Here is a 12,411-nt window from a genome sequence, read left to right on the forward strand (position 1 = left end):
CAAGGGCAATAACTCCAATGCTGGTACATGTACAGTACCCGCAACGTTATTCTTGACATGATAAATGATAGAATACGATACACGCACGATACAATAGGATGCACGATACGATAGGATACACGATAAACCTGATAAACGCAAAACCTGATAAACGTTCTTCACGATAGACCTGATAAACGCAAAACACGATAAACGATCTTCATGATAAACGGAAAACCAGATAGAAATGTTGTAAATCTACAAGCAATTTAGACAGAACGAAATTTTGACTTTTGTGTGTGTGTGTGTGTGTGTGTGTGTGTGTGTGTGTGTGTTGTTGCTGTTTTTCGCCACACTAAACAATTTTTCAGTTATCTGGTGTCGCGCAGTTTTTATTGGTGGAAGAGAGAACCCAGATACAATGTACCTGGGAAGAGACCATCGAGCTTCCGAAAGTAAACTTGGAAACTTTCTCATTTACTGGTGTGAACAGCGAAATTTGTTACCTACAACATAATTACATTAATTTAACAGAAAACTGGCTTGCTCCTCGTATGTATAATAGGAACAAATGACCACTAGTTTCCCGAAATTAGCCCAAGAAACACAAGATGTATATGGTGGACAAAATTTTATTGAGGTTTTCACTATAGATAACAGCAAACAAATCCCATATTTACATAATACAGTTGCAACAAGTCATCTGACGCGTCACATTTCACACAATGTCATAACAAGCACACACAGCAGTCTGAGTGTCTAATTGGGAGAGTGGATGGTATGGCCGCATTGCAAATCCGAACCGGGGAGATAACCGGATACCGACATAACAATGTAGAACGGGCAAACCGGTGGTCCCATGGTACACACAGGCGCCGGAAGTCCAAATGCGTGTATGACATAATGGACTTGGAATGGTTTTGGACCTACCTGATGTCCCTGTTCCTCCGGGGGATTGCTGCTGGGTAATAGTGCCGGTACTTCCTCGTACCACACAAGGGACTCCAGACACAGTCTCCCCTCCGTTTAAAAGAGGTGGAGAGAGAAACCAAGCCGTGCTGAGGCTAGTGATTCTCCAATCCATATTTTACTTTGTACCGTAGACAAATTCACTGACTTAGAATGGCGACCAGCTTCGCACACTGACAGCCCTCCGACGTAACAGACAGATGGGGGAGGAACAACAGGCCAGATGAGATCCAAATATTCATTTTTATCTCCCCTGGTCCGCCAACAGCCATCGATATGATGGACTCGCCATGACCCGAGTACACATTTCACAAAAGTATATATCACCCCCCCCCCCCCCCCTCCCAATGCAGAGAGTTAAAGCTTAAAAGGAATTTAATGACCCGAGACACATTTCACCCCCCCCCCCCCCCGAAGAGGTTAAGGCTTAGATTAACTCGATAACCTAGTACATGTATCACAACCCCCCTCCCCCTTAGTGTGTTAGGGCTGACCCCCCCCCCCCCCCCCCGATGAAGTGCGTTAGGGCTTATATTAACTTGTTGATTAGCGTTTGTATTAGATCCTGGACGAAAATGTCATTGCCAGAATTAGACAAGTGAGTTCCATCGTGCCTAAACAAATTGAGATTAAGTATTGAGATATGGGGGTGTTAGGGCTGACCCCTCCCCCCCCCCCCCCCCCCCCCCCCCCCCCCCCCCCCCCCAGGCTCTGGAACATGTGTAGTGACTCCAAATGATATGAAAGGTGGATACTTATATGTAACATAAAAGTTTTGTTTAAGAAACAGACAATATAAAAGTGAAAAAGAAGTACCAGGAAATGCTGAGAATGCAGGATTTTGCACCATTTACCGCAGAGCTTCTGATGGCCTAGCCCCCCCCCCCCCCCCCGACCCCAGCCTATTGGGGGTAACCTTTAAATCAGTTTATTTTTGTATTATGAAAATTATCAAAAAAATTAAGTGCTACCCCCTCCCCCTCACAAATTTCTGGATCCGCCTATGCATTTGTATACACTTCGCGAAAGTTACGGCCCTTGTCCGCCATCTCCCGGATAAAAATCGTATTTCCCTACGTTGGCCTTTGTAATTTTCCTATCTGTAGCTTTGACATCTGTTATTTTCCCATCAATTGCAGTCAACTACAATATGCCCCAGATTGGGGCAACCCATTCATTTGTATGAAAACTTGGTAATTGGCTAAAATTCAAAGTAATAACATCTTACATTTGGTAAGGTAAAGAAGGAAAAGTTGGTTTTTCACCGATTGACCCTTGGCTGACCCCGCAAAGGGACGTAACTCGCGGCGAAGTGTTGATAGGGGTGGGGGTGGGTGGGGGGGGGCTTATTAAAACAATTCCCCCTCTTTCAGAGAGAGAGAGAGAGAGAGAGAGAGAGAGAGAGAGAGAGAGGAGAGAGAGAGTGAGAGAGAGAGAGAGAGAGAGAGAGAGAGAGAGATTTCTACCCTGGTTCCCGAGGTTTTCCGGAATTCTCTTCCTTGCCTTAGAAATATTTCTCGTACGTTTTACGTCATATAAGTTATCAATGACGTCACAGTCGAAGCAATGACAGTCAGATAGAATGGGTATGTTTGTTTCATTCATGAATATTGCAGATTAATTGTAAAAAAAAAATATCTAAGAAATTATAGCATATTTATTGTGCTTATACCATATTCATATCGAGTTTCAATGGAACTGATCTACATTCAGTATGTACATGTATGATCACTGCACTGTGCGATCTGCTTATCGATAAGGAGATCGAAATATGGTACTTCAATCGGTATATATACAGAGGCAACATTCTAAACTTTGATGGGAGGGGACGTTTCCCCCAGAAAAGGGTTTCTTTTGGGGACGAAACAGAAATAAAAGGGGCTTGGTGTATTGGAGGGGGGTGTTTAAATACAAGGAAAATTGATCTAAGCGAACCTGTACAGTACTGTATATATCGAAATAAAACATTTACTGTCATTCCTATTCATGAGAGGGCGGAGTACATATTCATGGTTGTCAACTTAAACAATTCACTGAATACATATAAAAAAACTTTTAAAACCAGACTGCACACTTTTCACGCATCTCGTCATGACTAGAAATGAGCCAGCCTTACGTAAACTGGTTCTCCGCTGATTGGTGGTACACACAAAGAATTACTACTTTTATAGCATTTATTCCATAAAGGTTACAACGTCAACGGAATAAATAGCATTATTATAATACAGGAATAATGAACACGTGCGAATATAAGTTATTAATATTAGTAATTACTATGCGGTCTGACTGCTTTACAAATTTAATTTATTTCATTCATTTTTTTTTTTTTACAAATCAAAATTATATAGATCTATATAGATTCTACATGTAGTAACATTTACGGAATCCCTCTCTCTCTCTCTTTCTCTCTCTCTCTCTCTCTCTCTCTCTCTCTCTCTCTCTCTCTCTCTCTCTCTCTCTCTCTCTCTCTCTCTCTCATTTATTCCGTACATGTTGCGTTATCATTTGTATCAAAGTATAGCATTTATTCCGTAAATGTTAGTTTATCAGTTTATCATTTATATGAGTGACAAAGGTTATATACTTTATGATTTTTACTTTTAAAAACGGAATAAATATGATGATTAAAATAAATCAATAACATACGTAAAATATGAAATTAGTAGCAATTAACATACGGGCTGATTATTCATAAATTTGATTTTTTTTAAGGTAGTACTCTACATCGTCATAATGGCTGACTTCCTTTAAAAACATGGATGAAAAAAATCAATATCAGCAATATTTGACTTTTCCTTTTCCATATAGATAGATAACCGAGTAGCTCAGTAAGCTAAGACCGACTGTTGATCTGTAGGTCGCAGGTTCGAGTCAAGCAGGGTTTTTTTCTTTTTCTTTTTTTCTTCTTCAGATTACCTACTACTAAAACTGTATTTTTTGACAAAATAAAGTAAATTTGAAAATTTTCTACTTCAAAATATTGTTGTACATATCCTCCACTTTTCATCTACATCAATTTTCTCTGGTGTAGCATACATCCTTAATCAGGCTATTTTTTTTTTACAGTGATATAAAATTCATGACAATGCTTACCGCTGCATGAATTATACACAATCAGTGAGTTTGTGTCGGTATATACTCATGTTATTTGATTCGCTTACTTCGTTTTTCCAATATTTTACTTTATCATTTGAATATAAAAGTATAATATAGCATTTATTCCGTAATTGTTGGATCATTTACATGAATAAGAGAGGGGGATGTTATTTATATCATTTTTGCTTTCAAAAACGAAATACAATGTACCATTGTTAACGTAGGTCGCGGGTTGACAGACTTTTTTCTCACTCGAAAACCCCAACTGAAAATTTTACCGATGTATCTTGACAATGTATTATATGCTACTCTGTGAAGATTGTTTTCCATTCAACATTTTTTGTTTTTTTAATTATTTTTTTTTAGTAATTACGTCTTCAACATACCATTGTTTTAACAGTAGCGACACTGTTTTCCATTGAATTATATAGAAAATAATGGTGATTGACTTTATCCATTGCATAATTCAACTTAAAATAGGCAGGTGCTGTTCATCTTGATAATAATAATATCAAAGCGAAACAAAAACAATTTGAAAAATATTTGAAAAAAAAATTATGGGGTAATCGAGTTTGTTTTTTAAAGAAAAAATGTCAAAGTTTGATTTTAAAAAAAACCCCATGAAAGCAGCAGTTTTTAACAAATAACATTACAAATATCCGCGACGTCATTGAACAACGCTATTCTTTACTTTAGATGCATCAACACACACCCTTACAAACACATAGAAATGCTCACTTTCCCAAGCCAAAAAGCCCCTCGAAAACAGAACGCGGTTTTAAATCTATAATTATCGTCCCCCACCGCAACACGAAAGGGGACATAAAAATACCGGTGTTCATGTGTCGGTGCGTCCGTCCGACCGTCCCACTTCACTTTGTGGAGTAAAGTGCGAAACGAAACGAAATCTACCGAAACGAAACGAAAACTACCGAAACGAAACGAAATCTACCGAAACGAAACGTTGATATATGGTCTAGATATGCTTCAGTACTAATTTGAAAACGTCAAAAATTGAAATTCCCGCGATCTATAGACTAAGAGGCTGCCATGATATATAACTCTTTTGTATCCAAGACCACAAAAATCAATAATTTTGACGTCACACCGTCTGTACCGATTTTGATGAGATTTTAAGATCATCCTTAGGTGCTTGTGTTCAACCCCCTCCCCCCTCCGAATAAGCTACATGAGTTGATTTAATTATTTTTTTCTTGAAAATATTTCTAATGCATGTCAACAACGTCTTGCATACCCATAAAGTCCAAAATAAGTCCTTTTAAAAAAAAAAACTCACTGCTTATTATAACAGAACTTATAATAACTAGTGGCTTAGGGTATTTTTTTTTTTTTAAAGGGCTTATTTGGAATTATTTTGGAATTTATGGATATGCCTAACGTTATTGACATGCATTAGTAATATTTTCAACAGAAAATTAATTAAATCAACTCATGTAGCTTATTTGGAGGGGGGGGGGGGGTGAACCCAAACACCTGCGAGATCATCAAATATTTGCATGTGGTAGATCTTACGAATAAATAGGTTGATGTCTTACTGGCAAGCAGTTAATTACACTTAAATGCGAAGAGGAGATGTGAAAAATGGTTATTTTTCGAAATTCCCGACTCAACCAAGTCATTTGAAAAGAAAAGACTACGTAAACTGTGGATCCATCATTTGCGTAATGACTAGTTGAGGTTCGAGACATTTGTATGAAGAACGTGTACCGTCTGCCTGGTCTGCGACTTGACTGAACGTCTTTTTTTCTCAATTTCTTCTTGCGAAAGAACGAGCTCAAATCTATACAGCTCCAAACTTAACTGTTCGTGACTTGTCATGTTTACAGTGCTGCTGATGAAATAAACCGGAATAGACGGTGTGACGTCATAAATTAAACTCCAATGACCACTCTCTTAGCGGAGGGTAATTTAAAATACATGATAGATTGATATTGATTTAATTGTTAAGCAAGGATTTTTGTAGTTAAAGACTGTCAATTACGATATCAGTAAGTGGTACTTTATTCATAAAAGCAACTATATGGTTAGGGTTGCCTTTCCCTTTAATTAAAGGACACATCGCATGTTTTTAAACTTTTTAATTTTTTCAGCAAAATTAATTCATTTCATGCCTAAAGCTACTTTACATGTATTTTAAATGAAACAGTTTGCGTAGTTTTCGAGTTTGAAAGCGATGAAATTCAAATCTTGCGATATGCATATTTTCTTCGATATTTTACGCGCCATTATCTGTGACGTCATATGCGACCTCGAGCGAGAAGATTTGAAAACAGTTGAAAGCCATTTTATAAACAGATTAGATTTAATTGACAAACAAACAATTATCACATTAACAGCTTGTAAATAACACTGCATTAGGGTGTTTTGTGCCGTTTAAGGGTGTACTTGCTGTCAGTAGAGAGGATTTGGACTGTGTTTTTTTTTCAATTTTCGAAGGAAGGTATGAGGGACAAGACGTGAATATATTTTGTCGGCACAACGACTTTGCTATAAAAACCCCCAGTAGAATTTGTCCCTGTACTTTTTCAAACAAGCACTTGGTCAAAGATGTAGATAAACTGCGAGAAAATGGTTCTATCGAAGCTACGCACTGTTACATATAGGCCTACGGCATATACTTTCCGTTCTGCTCGCGAATACACACTCGCACCAACTGACCTTCACCTTGTAACAACATACAGGCAGAACTTTGCTTGCAGTGTCTACCAATTGGTAGTTTTAAAAAAGAGAAATTTAAAGATAAAAGATAATTGAACTTTCAATTATAAATAATAAAATATAATATTTCCCGACTTTGAATTGAATTATAATGCTTTCATTTTTTTTTTAAGGAACGCGTACGTGTTTACAACAACAGCACGCCGCGCTCCCACTTCCTAAGTAACAACGTGTTGATAACAAAAAATAATGATTAGGCCTAATAAAATTGCTTTAATAAAATAATTTAAAAGTATTGTGATTTTCAAATTAAGTTTGATTATTATTATTATTATTATTTTTTTCTTTTCGAAATGCACCCGTGGCAGTAGGCCTAGTTGTCAATGATACATAATCGTATCATAATTTAGGCCTATCTAACTTCTCCAAAAATAAATTTAATAATAATTGCACTGTTTATTTTAGAAAAGCAACAACGCTAATTACAGTTGTTTACAGAAATGGCATTACCAAATTGTGTTTAGACAGTGATCCCATGTAAACATTATTTACTCGCAAATTTATGCAGATTTCATACTCGCTTTTCTCGCTACATTTGGGTCGCTATTTGTATGCACTGGTGGCTAAAAGATATAAGACTCGGGAAAGTTGTCAACATCGAAATAACTGTTATCCATGGTAAATAAATTAGGTCCCTAAAACCCGAGTTTTTAAAAATATCTAACACTACTTTTACAACAAGTTGATCGACGAAGGTCGCATATGACGTCACTGTACCACGTGACTACCTATCTTATTAACCAGGCTTTTTGAAATCGGGGCTTAGATTTAAGTCCGTATTGTGGCTAATTATCGCAATACTTCAGCGAACGAACTATTACAATTAATTTTTATAAGCATAAGGAAGACAAAATGCATATAATTCTGTATACTTTGAAAACACGAGATGTGTCCTTTAAGGTTGATCGATCCTCATGTGATGTCATAGGTTTTTGCAAAAATTTTAATAAATTAAACTTTGCACATGATAGAAATATATCTTTTTAAGGAATGTTATTCACTGGATATAATAAAATATCTGGTAAACAATTAATACTGAAAAAGTTTATATTTTCCATAGATAATCAATTATTTATGATTTAAAAAATGTTGTCAAGGGCAATAACTCCTATGCTGGAATTTCCTCTACTGGATGTCTATTATACATTGGTTTCCCTAACATCCACAATTAATCTATACATATTTATGAATTAGCAGTGTTTTAAAACTGTTGATATTTAATTTGTCATTTCAACAAGTTTTTATCTATTTTTATTATTCTGTTTAACGAAAACGTGTGATTTTCTGATGTTGATGGATACTCTGTTTTTGTATGTCTGACATCTTTAAAAAGGTGGCAACATATATATTTTCTTTGGTTATTAATTGAATTAAACTATACTGAGTGGAAAGTAATAAAGTTTTTCCACTTTTAACCATTGATATTGATAAGTCACATGAGGATGGAGCTACCTTAACCTCGGATATGTACTTTGTGCTTACTCACCCCCCCCCCCCCCCCTTTCCACTTTTAAAACTTTGTATCAGTCAAGCCGAAAGCCTACATAAAAGGGGAGGCGAATTTTATCTATATGTGGTAACTCTCACAAGATCCTAAGATACCATTTTTAATTATTATAATTAGAAGAGTTCGGTTATACATAATGTACAATCTGTTTCGTTTCGTTTCGGTGGGTTTCGTTTTGCTTCGGTGGGGTTCGTTTCGGTAAATTTCGTTTCGATTTCGTTTCACACTTTACAGGTACCCCTCAGAAACCTCTCAACGGATTTTGTTCATATTTTGTAGGATTGTTAGTCACCATGTGTAGTTGATCATATTGCGCCGTCATTTTGATTCGACAAATTTTACAGGAGTTATGGGACTTTTGTGTCTCAACTTTTTTGCGGCGGTAGGGGACATGGTTACGTGTAGCAATCTTTTGTTTTTAACTTGTATTGCAGATTCACTTGAAACGTCAGCCCCTTTTTCGAATTTTCAACAAACTTCGCTCTCTTGTTCTTTTTACATTTAGAGTTTTGAGCCCGTTGCAGTCTTTGAAATAGCCGTGCGCCCGATCGCTCGAGACGCATAAATTTTACCGCGGGCGAATGAATTTCTTGGTATAGACGCCCGATCGGATGTGATAAAATTTTCGCTAAATTTTTCATTATTGCACATGTAACAAAATGGACGGACATCGTCAATTTAGTACAATTTACTGCATATTCTATCGTATATCAAAATTTCAATAATTGAAATATAATGTACGGTACTAGAAACGAATTAGGTCCATCGTACTTTATTAGAAGATAGATAGCCTACATGTAGTAATACATGTAAAAGTAATATTTAAAAATGCAGTTATTTTCTCAGAGCTAATAGGTCTTTGGCAGGTTAACAACTCTTACAAGCAGTCAGCCCTGCATGTCTAGCTAATTTACAGCGAGTTTAAAATTATCGAATATGAATAACAACTTTTCGAATATGAATGATATGCTTTAGAATATAAATTACAAGTTTTCGAATATGAATACCAATATTAATATAATAGTGCAACGTTTTACACGCCATAAACAAATAGTCAACATATATGTGATTGAATATATATAACTTAATAGAATCAGAGTGAATCTGAAGCAATAAACCCGTCAAATTAGCAAAAATTGTTAATTCATGAATCATTGTCATACTGTCAGTAATTCCTGCTCGTAACCTCCGATGTGCATTGACCTTGGAGGTCACCAGTTTGGAAAAAGCGAAAGAGAGGCACTGAGCACGCGTTAGATTTGTAAACAGATTAACATGCCAATTTTATAAAAAAATCATAATCAAAATTTCATTTGAGTGGCACATTTGCGTAATTATTACCTTTTTTTTTTCACTTACAGAGTATTTCTAGTCATTCATGAAACAACGTAATATTTTAAACAAACGACACGTGTAATTACTTGCGTCAGTTTCCGTCTTTGTATATGGTCTCGGTCTCAGCAACCCGATTATGTTCGGCAATCATCGTTCCCATGTCCGTGTATACGACACAATGGCGGTTTATTACGAAACGCTCATTGCAGGTGTGCTCTCAAACCATATTCCCTTGTTTATTTTGCAGAATTTTTCTTCAGATCTTGGGGATTATATTAATTATATCGGTAGGTGTTATTTTGGTGAATAATTGGATAGTTGAAAAAATACCGTCAGTTACAGCTTGTATTGCTTTAAGGTACATATGTTTATTGGTGGGTTTGCAGTATAAGTCAGTACAAAGGGTTCCGTCTGTTATTGAGATTGTTACATCGATCAAGGAAATCGATTTTGGTGTTTGATAGACGAAAGTCAAGCTGAAAGTTTGCATGTATTTCATTCGCGGTTTTATGGCATTGTTTAAGTTCTTCTCCTGTACCTGTCCAGATACCAACAATGTCATCGTACATAAAATAATGGTATTTTTTTTTAAGAATTCGTTCCCACCCATCCACCCCCCCCCCCCCCCCTGTAAACACAAGCGTAGTTTCGCCCAAGTTTTGATCCATTAGTGGTCCCTTCATTCTGCATATGTAGGCTTGTGTTTGCTATTGAAAGTAAAATTATTATAGTCAAGAACAGCATCCAACATTTTTAATATACTTTTCGTGTCTATTTCTTTTTCATGACGCTCTTGTAATGCTATTTTAATGATATCGCGAGCTTTTTTCCTAGGTATACTTGGATAAAGTGTTTTCACGTACATACAAAATATTGATTGAATAATGTTTAACGTCCCCCTCGAGAATAGTTGACTCATATAGAGACGTCACCACTGCCGGTGAAGGGCTGCAAAAGAGCTAGGTACGTTTGTTATCATAACTAGGCCCTGTAAAATACTTCAAAAATGAAGAACAATTATCAATACAAATCATTGATGTACATATGAAGTTGATGATCCCTAGTATTTATATATACAAACATATCGGCGGATCTAGGTCTCTAGTAATGTTGAGTACTATTCAAACCTATCCGGAATCCGGAAAATAAACGATTTTCTTCACTTTTCCATGTGGCCACATGCATCGGCCACAAAAAGCAGTAAACTAAAGATAGATTATCTTCAAAAGAAGTAATTGTGCAAGTTTCGTTCTGGCCGTTGCCTGTGGCCAATTTCTTTTTATTTTTTATTTTTATATCTAATCAGGCGTCTGATTTTGACGTTTGTGCACAGGCGGATCGCCATGTAGCGCGTATATACAGTGATATAAGAAAATTAATCACAACTTAATGTACTTGTTATTATTTTAGCGATCACAATGATATAATGTATTAATAATTACAATCTAAAAAAATATCAGTTTATGAAGAAATCCAGTTCGGGTCATTGAAATGCAAACAGCAACCGGACCGAATACAAAATGCAGTACTTAAGCCTACTAGGCCGGCTATGATGCACAGTTGTACACCAAATTTTGTCTTAATTTCTATAAATGTGTACAAATGAAATGTTACTGTCGCTTATAAAATCATATATATGCAATAATACTGCCAATATAAAGGTAAAAAGGTTAATCCAACAGTTTAATACATATCATCTAAAAATAGTATTGAACCTTGTTTACATTGACAACGTACAGTACGGGCCAAAAATCTTTGTATAAATAGATTTCAAATGAGCTGTTCCAAGCAAAACAGTTTTAAAATGTCATAGAGAAAAATGTGACGTCATTTTTGCATACTTTTAAAGAAAGACGTCATGATTACCAATCACAAGTAACTGTCATATTTGATAGAATGTTCAAGTCTTCTCTTGGGTTCACGAATTACAGTTTTAGCAATGTTTAGGCCTTACAACTATGTAAAAAAAAAAAATAATAGAAATATTAGCATCTGTATAATTATGCATCATTACTGGAAATTATCGAGAGAATCAAGAGTTATAAATCTACTTGAAATATTATAAATATGTGTATACTTGATGAGTACATAGATCTATATACAGGCACGTAATATCGTATATTTTTTGATTTAAATTCATTGATCATACTCCCAATATGGTTGGTAAAATGTGCTAATATCATATAAGCGGTGAGCTGAGAATCAATAATCCAAGTATTTCATTTTTAAAATATGATATATGACAGAGAGAAAGATTTTCAAGTATCCATCATGAGGATGGGAAAGAAAGACAGCCAGATTCGGAGACATAAACAGAGAGAAACTTTATCAAAATCCAAAGTGATAATTTCATTTTAGGATGCCAGGTTTTGGTCTTAGATATTTGGGACAAGATAAAAAAAGCTTAATGTCTGAAAAAAAAAGCTTAATTAAAATATTTTGGGGGAAGGGGGGGGGGAACTCCCGCAAGTTTCAGTCATCGAACATCAATTTTATTTTAATGCATGAATAATATTGCAGCACAGCGAACAAGACTGAAGTGACCCATATGTTTTATAGAAATAACATTTATTACATTTAAAAACTACATTTGTTAATAAACATTAGAAAATGTATAGGCCTATATTGTAATTCAGCTCTATTATTTTATTGCATGATAATCGATTTGGGTGAACATTCATCATATAAACCTTTTCACGTTAACTGCGGTCCTGTTTTCAGCACATGCGTATAAACGCTTCCGGACAGCATTTCAAAGTTTACATTACCAACGTAAATATAATTAT

The 12,411-nt window shown here is 35.7% G+C and overlaps 1 protein-coding gene across 1 annotated transcript in view; it reads left to right on the forward strand.

The window, feature by feature from the left end:
- Positions 1-2,399: 2,399 nt before the first annotated feature.
- LOC130053351 (multiple epidermal growth factor-like domains protein 10) overlaps positions 2,400-12,411 on the forward strand; it is a 138,251-nt gene continuing 128,239 nt past the window's right edge. The window contains exon 1 of the mRNA XM_056160466.1: positions 2,400-2,534. Coding sequence (XP_056016441.1) covers positions 2,531-2,534 — 4 coding nt within the window. The 5' untranslated portion in view covers positions 2,400-2,530. The remainder of the gene's footprint in view (positions 2,535-12,411) is intronic.

Source organism: Ostrea edulis, chromosome 3, assembly GCF_947568905.1.
Source record: "Ostrea edulis chromosome 3, xbOstEdul1.1, whole genome shotgun sequence".
Taxonomy (NCBI): Eukaryota; Metazoa; Mollusca; class Bivalvia; order Ostreida; family Ostreidae; genus Ostrea; species Ostrea edulis.